This window comes from Gracilinanus agilis, chromosome 3 (assembly GCF_016433145.1).
Source record: "Gracilinanus agilis isolate LMUSP501 chromosome 3, AgileGrace, whole genome shotgun sequence".
NCBI lineage: Eukaryota > Metazoa > Chordata > Mammalia > Didelphimorphia > Didelphidae > Gracilinanus > Gracilinanus agilis.
The window spans coordinates 286,073,614-286,091,061 of NC_058132.1; the positions used below are offsets into that span (position 1 = coordinate 286,073,614).

Below are 17,448 nucleotides of genomic sequence, written 5' to 3' on the forward strand. Positions count from 1 at the left end.
AGGAATGAGGGAAATTGTTTTTGGAATTTTAGAGGAAAATATGAAACTAGCTCATGCACTGTGTATCTCTGGGATGAAGTTCTATAAATTGGCTCCACAGGTGATATTTAAAATAAAATCCTTAAGCCATTAAATATATGTCTGATTACCATCATCCCCTCTGATAAACTAGACTCTCCTGCCAAAATAAAAATAATAAAAATGAGAAATACTGATGTGGCACCAGGTATCCAAATGTATTACTATTTCAGATTGTCTGTCTCCTTTTCACGAGTACAAATAACTTAGTTTTAACTGCCTGCTTATGGGGAAAAAATGCTATCTTTTTCCCTTGTTTGTCAACTGGAGCTGCTATCAGAAAAAAATCCTTTCATTTCCCCCCAAATAAGTACTACTGTTCTTCAAAGCTTGCAGTAATGTTTAAAGTAAATAAGTTCTTGTCCAGCTAGTGCAATTGGTTTCATTCAATTGCCCAAACAAAGCTATTGTTTAGTGGTCTACAATAAGCCTTTTCTCTGTTTCCTTTAAAAGAATCTTCCTTGTTCTTGCAGTTGGCATGCTTAGTTTTGTAAGCTCTTCTATAATGTGCAACTGCTAAAGATGAATTTCTTTTTTTTTTTCCACAGAAGAAATGAAGGAAGAATATGACACTATGGGGCCAGAAGCCACAATCCAGACCACTGTTAATAATGGTACAGGTAAGCCAAGAGTCTACCACTGAAACATCATCTTTGTCTTCCGCCATGTGAGATTAGTAAAACATGAAGAAAAAGGGAGTACTTCTGTTGCTTTTGTATTATCATTGAGTCAGTTGGAATCCCATTTCTGAATATTTACTTAAAAATTTAAACACTGTAGTTTGGTATTTTGTGCCCTGGATCTCTCTAATAATGCATCCTCTCTTTGCCTCCTTAAATCAAGAATTAAATTTCAACAAATATAAATTTAACACCAAAAATGTGCTATGCTCTCTGCTAGGGGCAGGGGGATACAAAGACAAAAATGAAACTGTCCCCACTCTCAAAAGCTTACATCTGAAGGTAGTTCAGTAGATAGAGAGCCAGGCATGGAAAGGGAGGTCTTGGATTCAAATGTGACCTCAAGTATTTCCTAAATGTGTGACCCTGAACAATTTACTTAAGTCCAATTGCCTGGATTGCTGTTCTTCTGCCTTGGAACTGATACTTAGTGTTGATTCTAAGAAAGAAGGTTTTTTTTTTTTGGGGGGGGGGGGGTTTGTGTGTGTGGTTTTTTTTTTAAGAAAAAAGAAGAATCATTTGCCCTATATCAGGGAAGGGATATATGGATAGTAGATAAAACATTCACACAGCTAGATGGAAGGAAATTTGAGCATAGAAAGTGGGTTTAGATCATAGACATTTGAGCTGTCCTAGCCCAAGGCCATCATTTTACATCTGAGAAAACTGAGGTCTAGAGATGTCAAGTCCCTTGGTCAAAATTATAAGTAGTAGACTTTGGATTTGAACCGAAGTCCTCTGACTTCAAATCCATCACTCTTTTTTCTGAACCACGCTTTCTCCCATGGAAGGTAGGTTAAACTTTACAGAGAAAGCAGCACAGTAATTGAACCTTAAAGGAAGTTCAGGATTTCAAGAAGAGAAGACAAAAAAGAGTACATTTACAAATGGGTAAGTGCCTGTGCAAGTGTATGGAGACTGGAGATGAAAAGCTGACTTTGGGGAATAGCTAGGTAGGTCAATTTGGCTAAAAAAATTTTTTTTACGAAAAAGGTTACTGTGAAACAAGCCTAGAAAGACAGAGTGGGGAAGAGTTATATAAAATTTTATATTTTAGACTGAAGAGTTTGTATTTTGTAAAAGGAAAATATCAGAGCATAGATTTAGCCAGCTTCCACTAGTCATTTATCCAAAGACTTCATAAAGACTTCAACTGACTCCAATTCACATAAAAATTCAGAGAAAACATTTATACTATAGAGTATTTTGAAATTGTCTTTCCTGAAAATAACTATAAAAAACAATATCTCATTTTATTTTCCTTGATTTCCTCATTGTGTGCCTTTTCCCATATTTTTCTCTTCTAAAAATTTCATGTGTTTTGATGGGAAAAGAAAACTATGGGTAATTGGAAGCTGCCATCTCTTCAGCATTTTTCTTCTAATGAAATGAGGAATTACAGTAAAAAAAAGTTCATTTTTTGTTTCATTTTTCTACTCTAAAATGGAGCCTTAGGAAAAGCCACATACAATCCATATTCTTTCCAAAGAGCTAACAAGCATAGGATATAAAAATATCTCCAATGTGAGTTTGTGATTCAGTATATTTATCTGCATCCTACTATTGTAGCCTCTATGTGTTACAAACAATACTACATAACATTCTAAACTGGATTTTACTGACTATTATAAAATAATCTTTCTGAACAAGGTCTCATCAAAGTATGTTTGTCTCCCTAAAGAACTGATAGATTTCTGTGCAGTTAGTTTTTAGAACATTATAATACCAATAATCAAGATGCTTCCTATGCTGCCCTTCTGATGATAAATGTGAAAATAAACCATTGACCTGTTTATAATAATTTTATGAATATGAGAAATGTATTTACAATAATTTTATGAATAATATGAGAAATTGGTTTCCTTATTAATGAAGTAGAGGAAATGATGAAAAATTAAACTATGTCATTAAATGTCCCTTAATTAGAATAATTAATAGATTCAGCTAATGTAATCACTCTATGTAAAGTATAATAAATGTCACTATGTGACAAACAAACATTCTACAATGACTTCGCTAAAAGGAATCTCAATAAAGATACACTGTTTATAAAGCTGGATGATTTTTAGAAGATTCTAGAATCAAGTTTGTTGTTTGGTTGGTTTTGGACCACACATGTCATTTCAGGAAACTTCTGGTGAGGAGACTCCCTCTATGAATACAGATCATCACCAAATTTTATCTCCCCAGATCACTAAGAGTTTAAGTGACTTTTCAAGGGTCATAAAGTATATTTTAGAAGTTGAATATTCATTCAAGTCAACCTGACTCATGGGCTAGCTCTATATCTACTGAGTGGCACTGCCTCAAAGTTCATCAAAATGTTAGAATCCACAATTGTCATAAGACCCCATATTCTATATTTTGATAACAATGGGGCATACATGTGTACATGTCCATCAGATAGTTTGAAATGTAGACCCACAGGTCAAGATACAGTTGACGGTTAGAAGTGTAAATTTTGAATCCATTTACATAGCAGCAATATTTCAAGCAATGAGAGAGGATAAAATTTCTGGGCCAAAGAAAGTAAAAAGGAAAGAATAGAGGACTAAAGACAGAATCTTAAAGAATACTTGCATTTAAAGAGAAAAAAAGAGCAATCAACAACAAAGACAGAGAAGTTTAGAAGAGATATGGATCGTGTAAATGTCATGGAAGTCATTGGAGTAGAGGTCAAAGAGAAATGAAGTATGAGTTAAGGTCATTGTTTTTGTTCTTGTTCTTGTTCTTGTTTTTAATGAGGGAGTCACTGATAACCTTGGAGAAGGCTTACAGTTTACAACACGACCCTGCACTGGAAAAGTCTATGTCCTGTATGTTCATGTCCACCGGAAGCTTTGAGCCTTCACTAAAACACATATGATTTGGACTAGCACAGGATGCTTACAGTGATACAATGAAAAGAATACTGGGTTCAGAGTATGATCTGAGTTTGAATCTGGGCTCTGACACCTATCACCTGTGTGACTTTCGCTTTCTTCTCTATAACAAAAAGCTTTGGCTAGATCAGGGGTCGGCAATATATGGCTCTCGGGCCATATCTGGCTCTTTTGAGGGCCAGATATGGCTCTTTCTGCAGGAGCCATAAAGTCAATTTTTTTTCAGGTGCTGTTATAGGAGCGCGCACTGTGAGCACTGTACGGCTCTCACGAAATTACATTTTTAAAAATGTGGCATTTATGGCTCTCATGGCCAAAAGGGTTGCCGACCCCTGGGCTAGATGATCTATGAAGTCCATTCCAACTACAAATCTGATTCTAACATTCTTTAGAGATTAGAATTTTCTATCATTATAACTGTATATTATAGGGGGGAAATTGTGTTAAAAATCATTCCTTGTATTCTCCTACATATAATACACCATAAGAGTCTGCATCTATTTCGATCCTAGATCTGATGAATGACTGACCATTGAAAAGCATTTTAAGTGTTTACTGTGTGGTGAGCACCGTTGCTACATACAGAGTTGGACAGGACCTTATCTAGTCAAACACCCTTATTTTATACTTAAATTGAAGCCCAGAAATTAGGTGACTTATTCAAGGTCACATAGAAACATAGTGATAGAGCGAGGAATAGAACCCAATTAGCTAGTCCTTATTGTTCCCACCATTCCACAATTTCACTGGAGAGAGATAGTGTGGCATCATACGCGCGTCATGGAGGGATGGCTTTGGAGTCAGGAAGACCTAGTTTCAAGTCCTACTTCTGACAAATACTGGCTATGTGATTCTGCATAAGACGTATAACCTCTTAATGCCCAGGCAACTATCTAAGACTACAAGTTGCAGGGTAGGTGCTGGGGGAAGTGGCAGAAGGAATTTCCTCAGTGAGATTTCCCCATACCAATCAAGTCACAGGATTAGTAAAAAAATATATCAAAAAGAGACAGCTAGATGGTACAGTAGATAAGAGTGCCAGGCCTGGAGTCAGGAAGACCTGGGTTCAAATGTGACCTCAGATACTTCCTAGCTGTGTGATGTTGGGGAAGTCCTTAACTCTGCTTGCCTAACCCTTGCTCTTCTGTCTTAGAGGTATTACTAAGACTAAGAGAGTAAGGGTTAAATCAATCAATCAAAAATAAAAAAAATTTAAGCAAAATACTAGCCAAAGGCAGGGTGACATACATATATAAATCTTAAAGTGGTATACAAACAGACCCCTGAAATTATCTTTCACTTCTAAAAATCAAGCACTATCTTTTATTGGCCCTAACATTTTAAAAGTGTGGTTTATATTCTAATATGTGTTCATTATAAATAACATAAAATAATTAATATGTATAACCCTAAAATATATATATATAAAGAAGTCCATATAAAATCAACTGTCAGAAAGATAACTCTTTGCTTCTAGGAAAACAGTTTAGCTTTATTGCAACAGAGAAGGAATCTCTTAAGATTTTAGATTCTATAATAAACCTAAATCTCCTTTGAATTTACCTTTTAGGTTTTTTAAGGTGCATAGGAAAAGATAAACAATAGAAAGATTTAGACTAATAAAATCCCAAATTGCCGAAGCTCAAAAGAACATTTGAGGACAAATCCGATCCCCTCCCCCATGCTACAGACAATGAAACTGAGTCTCAGATATTTACCAATTGATCCAAGGTCACAAGCTAATGATCAGAAAAGTCTGAACTACAATTCCTGTCACCGGACATCCAATCCAATGTTCTTTCCATCACACCACTCTAGATGCCTTGCTTAGATTTACACACTGAACTTTCAAAGGGTGCTTACTACCCAAAGATTTGAAGCTGAATTAGGGCACCTTGACCCTGGTTAGAAATAATTAGTGTATGATTTTTTTTAATTGGACTTTTCTTCCACATTTTCACATCAGACATATTTTAGTCTTATTTCTATTTGCATGCAGGCTTGGTGGGAAATAGCCAGGGAGGCTATAAGTCAGCAGTATTTGTCTTTTAATGCTACTAATATTTGACTCCTATCTTTCTGTCATCTCCTCCTAGACAATCATATGCTCCTAAAACATTACTTTTATTATTAAATATCTCTCATAAAACCCTTCAATAAATACCTACTGCCCAAAAGGGTGTGTGGGAGTGGGGGATAATCCAAACCCCTTAACCTAGAACTTAAAGCCATCTTCAATTTGGTCTTCCCTGACTATTTATTACCAAGAGCTTTTCATTCCTGCCAGAGCAGTCCCCTCACTGTTTCCCACAGATAACACTCCTGAACTGTTGCTTATGTTATCCAGCCTAACTTCCCTTTCCTTCCCCCTTAGCCACTCTAATTCAACTCAAATTGCAAGGCATTATAATAGCATGCAAAGACACAAATAAAACAGTACCTGTCTTCAATGAGCCTTCATTCTCCTGGGATATCCCAACCATGTGCACTCACGGGTCATTATAAGATCATTTAAAGAGGGAACAGGACAGGCTTCTAATAGGCGATGGCATCTAAATTGGGGCTTGAAATGAAACAAAAGGTTTTAAGAGGTAGCAGGGAAGAAGTGCCCTTCAGCTATGGTGCTGTTCTATTCAAAGACATAGAAGCAGGGAACCAGAGAATGGGAGCTGAGTTCAACTGTTTGGCTGGAATGTTGAGTGTGTGAAACGGAGCAACATGGAATATCTAGAAAGGTAAACGGAGAAGGCTTATAGAAGGCATTAGATGCTAGGCTGAGGAGTTTGTCATTTAACTTAAAGGTAACAGGGAACCAATGAAGTTTTTTAAGCAGGAAAATGACATGGTCATACCTATATCCTAGCAATGTTAATTTGGTAGCTGTAATAGGAAGTGATTGAGAAGGAAGACCAATTAGGCAGCTATTACAACAGATGTGAGAGATGTGAAAGTACAATCAAAAAGACATAGTAATTGCTGGGATATAGAGGGTGGGGTTAGGGGTGAAGGACAAGTCAAGGTTAACTCTAATAATATAAACCAAAGCATTAGAAAGATGGTACCTTTAACAACCAAGAGGGAGTGAGCTTGGAGGCAGGATGAGTTAAGGAAGAAATCAAGTATTCTATTTTAGACATGGTGAGTCTGAGATAAAGTGAGACTGAAGTTCAGGAGGGAAATTAGAAATGATGTATGGAATCAAGAGCCCTCTAAGTAGAGGTGGTAATTAAATGTTTGAGAAATTATTAGATCATCAAGTGAGTGTGTAGAGAGGAAAGAAAAGAGAGCCCAGGACAGCCCAGGACAGAGCACCGAGGGACCACCACACTATGCTGCTGCTGCTGAATCTGTGAAGTAGATTCAGAAGACAGGTAGTAGGAAAAGCAAGAGAGAACAGTGTCACAGAGACCAAGGGAGGAGGAGGGAGTTGTTGACTCTACGAAAAGTTTTAGAGAAATCAAGCAGAGTGGACTCTGTGGTGGGCATACGGTGGGGAGATCAAGTCCTACCTCAGCCATGAAACTTCTCCTTGCCAGTTCTAGATGACAGTGATTTCTACATTTTTTGGAACTCCTATGCCCCCCATTTACCAGTATCACTCACCTTGATACTTCCTTTTATCTGTTATGTTAGTATTTCATGTGTTTCAATACTATTTTCCTGAAAAGAGTAAGCTCTTCCAAATGGCAATGACTTTGTATGACTACTTTTGTTGCCTCGTGGTAATTTGCACATTACTGTGCACTTAGTAAGCCTGCAAGATTGGTTGAACGAAGAAATGAATAGTGAGTAAAGAAATTGTCATTAAAAGAGTCTAAGGGAAGCCTAGTAGGATGAGTCTAGTGTCCTGGAAGGTAGCAAACAAGTTTAAGCAATTTAGGTTAATCAAAATGGAACTTTACTGGAGAAATAGCTGGATGAAGCCAAAAGTGACAATAAAATGTAAAATGGCCTAGTCATATCAAGAGTTTAGTATAGGGAATTTACTGTAAGTGAAAAAATTTGAAATGCTAAATTCTCTTACAAACTAAATTCTCTTACAAACTCTCCATGTAACAAACTTTTCTGGGTTTTAATTTCTACATGACAAGATTATTATATTTGCTCTACATTATAGGGAATGGATTCTTATAAGAAATCTGACATATTAAAATGATTTGACTTCATGGTGAAGAAATTGTACAGGGCTTTCTTAGAGACTATAAGAAACGTGATTTTCTAAAGTAGAAGAAAGTGATGGAAAACTATAAGGTTATAAACTTTAGTTTGCCTTAATAGCAGGAATAGACCTAGCCTATCTATATACAAATCAGCATAGGTCTCTGGTATTTACTCCTGAATGGGTGAAAGTGATGTTTTCCTCAGACAATCTACTAATCTTGTTACAGAATCTATAAATAGCCATGGTCACCCTCATCTCTTCCTAGGGAAAAAAAAAATCCTGAATCTGGAGAGAGAGAAAGGTCAGTTTAGGGCACAGAGTTTACTTTATATACAAAGACAGGAATGTGACCATTTTAGTGCCATTATGCCATTAGGTATAATTATCAAATATGCTATGATCACTTAGAAGTGCTTTTTATTCATTGTAAAATAAAATGTATTTTTATGAAGTACTTATTTCTATCTCTCTGTGCCCACATTAATTTCTCCTACCAAAATCAAGGGTATTGATCTCATCAGATTCATCAAATTAAGAGTAACTGTTAAATGTTGAATAGGTTTTTAGAAATGCTCTGCCTTGACTTTCTGGAGCACAAAAATCTGCAAGCAGTAAAACAGATTTTTTCATATTACTCTATTGAGAATCAAAGACCAAGAGTTAGAGTAATTTAGGCTTCAATTCTATGTCTTCTGTTTGCAGTCTTCCAAATGTACTAATATAGTATTACATACACACAACATATCTCTTCTATATTGTATAGGTGTGTAATATATAACACATGTTATACACATGCATGGGTATTATATGTGCAGCATATACATGTGTGTATGTGCATATGCTTATACATATATGTATACATACATATATATACATACATACGTATATGTGTGTGTAGTGTCTCACAGGACCTTGCAAAGATTTTTATAGTATTTGATTCCTGAATATCACCCCTGGGTCATGTTTTTCTACCCCTATATGAAAGGGAAGTAAGATCAACATTAAAAACAAATTAAATTAACTCTTTTATATAAGCAACAGGAACTTTATGAGTTAAAGCTTTTTTATATCTGTTACTTCTATGCGTGAGTTACATGGATATTTTATTGTTCAGTTGTGCTGGATCAATGTGCAAGATAATTCTAGTCTAAAATACTTAACAAAGCAGGAGTTAGATAATTAATCAAGTCAGCATGTCATTTTCATCTTGTGTATAGTATCTATCACCTTTTTATGTTGCTGGGATTGTATGGGTGGGGGAAGGGTTGGTGAGGAGAAAGGGGTAGGAAAGAGAAAGTCATCCATCAAATGCGTCATACATATAACAATTTTTAAAAAGAATTCTTATTATTTGATGAATACGCTTGTTTAAAATTTTAAGAAAAAGATACGTTCTAGGGAGAGAAAAACAGAAGTAAAACTTGGCAGGTTAGAAGAGTAGTCGTTTTCAGGCTGTAATCAGTGTGCGCCAAGGAGGGCCTGTCACTTCCTGGCTAATGAAGGTTGTGGTTTTATTAGCTTTGTTTGCGATTAGGAGCAGCTATCTCCACCTCACAGTAGGAGTTCCCACAAAAAGTAACTGGTCTCCTAAGCTTCTTGAATGTCTCCTTTTGTTGTTGTGTGTGGTTTTAAGACAACTCTCAAATTATTTTCCTTAATGCGTTTTTCCCTATTACAATTGTTGCTTTGAATTTTTAACTGAAAATCATTCGGTAAAAGTCTCTGGACCTGGTCAGACTTATTTGGAATTTTTAGCCTTTGAAATTATAGAATTTTAGACTTCGAAGGAACTCTAGAGAGATATGAAATTAAGATCTTGACAAGTGAAGTAACTTGTTCAAGGTCAGAAGCCTAGTTTGTGTAAGACCCAGGATAGAAGCAATGCAAACCAATTCAAATGTTTTTCCACTATGCCATGCTGCTGAGGGTTTGTTTGTTTTTTAAGTTTTTGTTTTTACTGAGCAGGTAAAAGGAAATGTCGGTATGTATCTATGTAGCCTATAATTCATCAATAGTTGTGACTTTATCTATAACATTAAAAAACAAGATGGTCAAAACTTGCACAAATTCCTACCTCATAGACACCCTTTCTGAAAAAATAAAAATTGTCAAATGATTTCTTCTCTATGTACTGAAAGACTTTTTTAGGAATATTTAAATCCCAATACTTCTACTAAACAGCAGTATCAATTAGACTTAAAACACATGGTCCACCTTTGATTCTGTTTGGAGAACAGTTTAACATTAACAATTTTATTTGGGGGAAAGGGATGGAAGGAGGAATTATGGATATTGCACATATATCAGGCACTTAGATAATCCAAGGTTTAGTCCTTGAAAACTAAATATAAAGATCCTGAAGATAACACCTAACTTTAAAACAGTATATGGCACTATGGGTAGTGTCCTGCAAAGGCTGATTATATTCTTGAAGAGCAAGAAGCTGTACCAAAATCCCATCCCCCATTTCATTCTTGAACTCTCTGTCCTGAAGTCCTTGTTTAAGGGTTACTCCCATTGCCATCTGAACACGTGCTCCACAGGGGAAAGCCATGTCAGAACAAGGGTAGAGTGCTCTGCCAAGACACTACACTCATTCCCAAGAAGAGAAAAGGAACATTTCCTGTTGCTTTTGCAACTGCCTCCTTCTTTTAGTTATATGGCTACATCTATGATACTGTACCAAGCTGGAGTTTTGCCATGTGTCATATAACTATGTAATGAAGTCTTTAATGCCATCAGAAAAGTGAATCTAAAGAAACTTTTCTCTTTCTTATCTTCCCCCACTGTTATCATCCCCCACATATCTGGTATCCAGTGTGTGCTTAACTTAAAGACCACAGGCTCAGTTCTGTTAGATAATTAATTCAGCTCTAAATAAGTTCCCAAAGACTTTGAAAGCACTTATATGCCTCAACAAAATGCTAAATATGTGCATTCAAGACGTGACAAATGAGTGATGAGATTTAAAATACAACTTGGCACTTCTATATGCTACTTACCTTACATTCTATAGACATTTTCTAAAAATGAAAAAAATAATGCTAATTAGATCGATTTGTTGTTTGACTCAATAAGAATACATGCAATGCCTACTATGTGCAAAATATTATAATGTTTATGAAACAGCATATTTAAAGGAAAGAGAGTGAAAATGTGTTTTAATTCCTTAAGTAGCATATCTCAGGTTTCATGGAAGGAAGGAAGGGAAGGAAGAGAAGGAGGAGAGAGAGAGAGAGAGAGAGAGAGAGAGAGAGAGAGAGAGAGAGAGAGAGAAGGAAGGTATGAAAGAAATTTGATCTAAAATGGGTGACCAAAGAAAAAAAGCCAAATTAGAAAATCAGCATATTTTCTGGGGGAAAATTATGACCCAGATAGTATATTTAGATGGATGGAGACAGAAAGATAAACAAAAAGAGAGACAGCGAAAGAGACAGAGAAATTTTGAAATGGTGGCAAAAAAATTATTCAACATACTTTATCATTTTCTTTACTTCAATTGCCTTTAGCCCTCCAAAATCTTCTCTTTTCTAAAATTATTTATGCTTTTTTCTTTTTGTGAAACTATATTATGTTTATAAAATTTGTACTTTAATCTTTAGTAAGAATTAAAACCAGCAAACCAAAAATGGTAGTATATTCATTAGTTTATGTAAAGGTCTAAAGGTATATACGTGCTTAATAAAGATAGAGAAGTAAGCAGAACAAACAGAAAACAAAGAATGAGGTAAAAGTTAAATTATCAGTCTCAGTGCTGGACAGGATCTCCAAGATCATCATATAGTCCATTCCACATCTGAAAAAGAACTTCTCCAACATATTTGACAAATGGTGATCCAAGTGCTCTATTTGATTTACTCAAAGGGAAATCTCTCAAGGCAGTCCATTCCACTTTTGTATAGCTCTAATTAGTGAATTGTTTTTCTGACATCAACTTGAATTTTTCTCTTTGCAGTTTTTTAACTTTGCACCTAGTTTCCTTTTAGACCAAGGAAAACAAGTCCAATTTCTTTTCCATGTAGAAATTCTTTATGTACCTGATGACAGCTATCATGTTGGTCCCTTCCCCACCCCAAACTCAAGTCTGCTCACTAGGGCAGAAGATAAAAGGATAATAAGATATAGAAAAGAATAATTATTAGATATTTTTGGTATTATGCTTCTATACTGATTAAAGCTCATTTGCAATTTAAGAAAGCATTCCATATGTATGGACATAAAGATCAATTTGTGTTGTGATAACTGGTACCAACTAGAAAAATCATCTTGGATAAATAATATATTTAAAAAGAAATTGAGGTTTCTCTATCTAGAATTGTAGTGTTCTCAGGAATGGAGTTATATATAAAAACAGTCAAGTGCACGTGGAGATGAGAAGAATATTTTTAATGTCAGACCTTTCAGGCTGGCAAAGTTTTACTTGCCCTTAAGAAAGACTTAGATTTTTAAGATAATTTTTAGGGCCAAGTGAAAACCCTCAAGAGAAGTTAGGAGAAATTGCCAGGATTCCATGCATGTTTATGTGTGTCTTTGTATTTATTTTAGTTATTGTTTGATTGTAAATATAATCCAAATGTCTATTTTCAGGCCATCATGACAATCCTTACATAGGAATCTGAGAATTAAAAGGATTAAATAAAAATTTTAAATGAAGTTGTGTCTATACTATCATAACATACTGGTTATTTCTAAAACTCTCCAGTGAATTTTCTTCCCTATCCATGTGCCTACTGTAGAAAATATAGCTTAGAAAATTTAACATGTGAGTTCCTGTGTTTTATCAATATAAAATAAATGCTTTCAAGTAGGATTGAAAATCCTCATTCTTACCAACAAATTTTGTAATTAACACAGCTCCCGATTTCTGACTAATCATACCAAGACCCCAAGGAAGGACCATAGAGAAAATATAGTTACCTTTGTGAAAGAATTTCTCACAGAGACACCAGGGTGTGGTTGAAAAAAACACTAGATTTGGCAACAGAAGGTCTAGATTCCAGTGTGACCATCTACTAGCTGTGGGACCTTGAGTAAATTATTTTACCTTTCTGAACTTGTTTCCTTATCTATAAAATAAGGATGCAAGTACTATTTAATGAGATGATAGTTGTAAAGCACTATAAATGTCAGCTATCATTGTTGTTATTATTCTTATTAGTATTCCTTTCCAGCAGTGTAGTAAATTAAATTCTTGCCCATAAAAGCTGCATACTGCAGTGGAAAGAATTTTGAATTTGGAGTCAGGAAATCAAGTTTTGAATCTTGGCGTGGATGCTTACTTCCTGTGACCTTGGACAAGTCACAACTGTTCTGGCCTCAGTTTCTTCATCTGTGAAATAAGGGGGTTATCCTTCCAGCTCCACATTTCTAAACATATGAGCCATGGGAAGCTCAGCTGCACTTAAATGATCAAACCATAATGGGTCATACATCTAGGATTGCAACTATCCCCCATGAAGCCATATCCTAGTGGGTCAAATGCTGCAGATCAGAAATATTTAGTTACACCTGTTCAGGTAGCCTTCCTTATTAGATTCTACCTACACTGACTTTTTTCCTTTCCCAAACTTTTCCTGAAGTTCAATACTAAGTAGTTTTCTACTCAATCACTTCCTACAATCAATCTTAGGTAGTTTCCTACTTAACTGTTGCTTGATGGTTTCATGGATGGTAGTTTAGGTCTTCTTTCCAGCTAGACTATAAAGCTCTTCAGTAGCACAGATAGTATCTTACACGAGTTATTAGATTTCTTTCCTGGAGTCTAGCACAATATTGAGCACATGAGAAAGGGCCACAATCAACACTTGTTGACTGATTGATGTGTGGTACAGATGAGGCAGCACCTTTTTCCTTTGCAAAACCATTTGATATAGGCAGTGCTTATAAAGTCCTCTTCTCCCTAGCAGAAGTCTACCAGAAATAACTAAATGTCACCTCATAAATGATCTGCCTCTCAAATAAACCAGTTGTACTGCTGATGAAAACTGGATAAGAGCTATGCCTATCCAGAAACATCAAGCATTTTTCTGCCACACAAGCCAAAAGGATATAAATATAAATACAATAGAAACATCCATTTGCATTTGATTCCATTTTTCAATGGAGATATTCATATGCAAATAAAAGCTCAGGCTGCACAATGCAGCTGTGGCCAAATAATTCAGATGGTTACTAGAATATCAGGGCAAGAGTAGAATGGTTAGTGTAGATGCCACCCAAGCCACCAAGGATGATAATACCCCTCACCATCATAGTCATTTTGATGATCTGTTTTATGAAAGTTAAGTTTCTTTAGGCCCCAGTTACTATGATGCAAGTTAAATGGCACCATCATAATCACCACCAATTTCTACCCTTTGGAAAGTGTCCACAAGATCATGAATATGTTAGTGGGTAACAAATACTCACTGGTAACTTATTTTTATACTAAATTACTGTTCGGTTGTTGTTTTTTTAAATGGGTTTGAAACAAAGTTCCAAGACAACCTAAAAGAGCTGGCTCCATCTCTGCACATAATGTTTCCATCCTTGAGGAAAATATAGGACATTTGAGTAGTGTTGACATTTCCCTTAATGCACAGCTTTGGTTAGCTTTTCACAAAACTTGCAAAGACAAGAGAAAAAAGTTTGAGGCTAGCATGAATTAAGGTTACCAGTACCTTAAGTTTAACATTCCATAAGGTGTTATCCTAAATCCCAATGTGTCTGTTTTCTTTTCATTTCAACTAATGTAAATTGTTCATTGTTGCAGATCACATTTAAAGATTTCACTTTAAAACGTTCTCATAGATATTTTCATTATTTCTAGATGATGAAAATAGAAAATATAATTAAGTTGCCCTACACAAAATTCTCATTTAGACAGCCAGGCAGATTCTTCTTCTTTTTTTTTAAATTACCCTTTATTTAACTTAGATTATAACTTAGAGAATATAAGGGAGATAGACATGGATCAGGGCTAACACTTTTGAGAAATTTTGAAAATTCATTCATTCATTCCTCCATTCCTCCACTAACAGTGAATTTATAAGCATAGCTAGAAAGTAACATTAATAGTCTCTCTCTCTCTCTCTCTCTCTCTCTCTCTCTCTCTCTCTCTCTCTCTCTCTCCTCTCCTAAACAATTTATTTTGTATGTTAAAGTCACAGCTTATTTCAAAAATATGTTTAGAGGTTTTAAATATACAAAGACTTGTGACAAGTCACTAAAACTGTTTTATAACTTTCATTTATTTTAGAGGGAAAGGCACACATTTTTAAGTCCCCATCATTGGGAAATCACATTTCAGCTCTTCTTGCTTTTTCTGCTATTTTTTATTCCCTTTTTACAAGCAATAGGCTTACCCTGATATAATTTTCAGCAATGTTAAAATATTAAGATTAACTAGTACAACTTTTAAGGACCATGAATTCTCTTTTCTATAATTTTTCAACAGTCATGCATTTTTTAAAAGGACATTCCTATTTCTCTACATCTTAGGCTTTGCACTCATTCCTGTATGTGATATTCAGAAGACAGGAGGAATAAAAGCATATTTTTAGAAACAGGATGTCTTTGTGGTTAGGACCATGTTATGTTTGGTGGGCAATAAAAAATTAGATATACCTTTTTTAAAAAGAAAGAAAACTTATAGTAAACTGTAAAAGTAGCTTTGGGCTTGTATTTTCTAGCAGTCAAGATCTGGAAACATGTGGTTCTATTTGTAAAATTTTACTGAGTAACATTTTTGAAATAATGTATTTTCCCTTTGTAAATTACCCAGAGATGAATTTTCCAGGAAGAAATAAAGACAATGTCATCATTTATTTTAAAGAAAAATACCATTTAGTTTTTGAATCTAGCACATGACGTGGCCCAGAACAGGGCAATGTTCAATCAATAATTGGTCATCTGGTTCACTTCTTGCAAATAAACCATATATTTGTAGTTCCATTGTGAATCAGCATTTCTTGAAAACAGTGACATCAACTGGCTCAAGCTCTCTCAGAGAAAACCCTGAAAAACCATTTCACTTTCTTTTATGATTTCAGTTAAGAATGCAAATTGCACGTCGGACTTTGAGGAATATTTTGCCAAAAGGAAACTGGATGAAGGGGATGGCCATGCAGTTAGCATCGCGGAGTACCTACAGCGCAGTGACACAGCCATTATTTACCCAGAAGCCCCTGAGGAACTGTCTCGCCTTGGCACTCCAGAGGCCAATGGGCAAGAAGAAAATGGTGAGACTGTAATTCATTTTTAGCCACTATATTGACCCCTTGCAGCTGTTGCAATTACAAATGCACTACATGCCTGGGTGTTTACCTTAAAATTTGAAGAACAGCTGCAGAAGCATGGAATTTCATGAGCAAAGATTGGAACTGTAATTTTAGTGTATTGTGATTTTTTTTGTCAGCAAATTTGTGTCATTCTGTACATCCAGCAAAGAAGGGGAACAATCAAAGCTTATTTCTAAGAGAGAAATATCCAAGAATATCCTTATCTTTCTGAGGGATTTTACTTCTGAAGAAGAAATTTAGAGGCACTGGCCTCCATTACCCTAATCCTTTGTCAAGCAATGGCAAAGGTTCCTCAGGCAGTCATGTCCATGATGTTACTTGACTAAAGAATAAATCCAAAGTGCTAGTCACCTGAAGAAATTTTCTTCATTTTTCCAGCTATTTACATTCCTCTCACCCCCCTCGCCCCACCCCACCCCCCAAAAGCTCAAGTCATTAATTAATTTTCTAGCACAGTATGAAATGATTCAGACAAGTTTGTCCTGGGTGTGTGAGGGGACTGGTGTGTGTTGAGACCAGTCTGAAATGATGGCACTCTGGTGTAGCAGATTGCAGTGATTCCTGTCATACCATCCCGGGCAATAAGCCCATTAGCTGCCATTGATTTACTGACCTTTTGGCCTGCTTCTCTCTCTCCTGTCTCTCGGCTACAGACCTGCCACCTGGAACTCCAGATGCTTTTGCCCAACTGCTGACCTGCCCCTACTGCGACCGGGGCTACAAGCGCTTGACATCACTGAAGGAGCACATCAAATACCGCCATGAGAAGAATGAGGAGAACTTTTCTTGCCCTCTTTGTAGCTACACATTTGCCTACCGCACCCAGCTCGAGCGGCATATGGTGACGCACAAGCCGGGGACAGATCAGGTGGGGGGTTGGTTTTAAGTGATTTCTTTCTATAATAACCCCTTAGAGAAACGATATTGCTTTGATTGGCAATCATTATTAATTTTTCATGGCATTTTGAAGATGCAGATCTTTTAATGGTAATAGCTTTAATTGAGGTCTAAATGATTTTTTGATGGTCTCTTCTAATATGATTTAATAGTCCTATGTTCACGATCGAATGAGTGTGTTAATTTCTAATTTAGAAATTTTATTTGCACTTTAACTTGACTTTAGTTTCATTTTTATGTTCCTCAAAAAGTGAATGAAACTGTAGCATTTTAATTATACATTATTAAACATCTCAGCAATTTTAATTCCATTTTTCACCTACTTTTACTTTGCAATTTTTGCATATGGGATTCCAAAGTCATGGTGAAAGATGAGTTTATTTCTTTCCTTTGCCATATACCATCTTCAGTCAGTTAGAGTATTTTTGCTTGCCCCTGCTAGTTTATAAAATCCAATGGAATGTTTTGAG

The 17,448-nt window shown here is 35.7% G+C and overlaps 1 protein-coding gene across 1 annotated transcript in view; it reads left to right on the forward strand.

Moving 5' to 3' along the window:
- ZEB2 (zinc finger E-box binding homeobox 2) overlaps window positions 1-17,448 on the forward strand; it is a 50,794-nt gene that overhangs the window by 13,129 nt on the left and 20,217 nt on the right. The window contains exons 3-5 of the mRNA XM_044669890.1: window positions 627-698; window positions 15,833-16,021; window positions 16,735-16,949. Coding sequence (XP_044525825.1) covers window positions 627-698; window positions 15,833-16,021; window positions 16,735-16,949 — 476 coding nt within the window. The remainder of the gene's footprint in view (window positions 1-626; window positions 699-15,832; window positions 16,022-16,734; window positions 16,950-17,448) is intronic.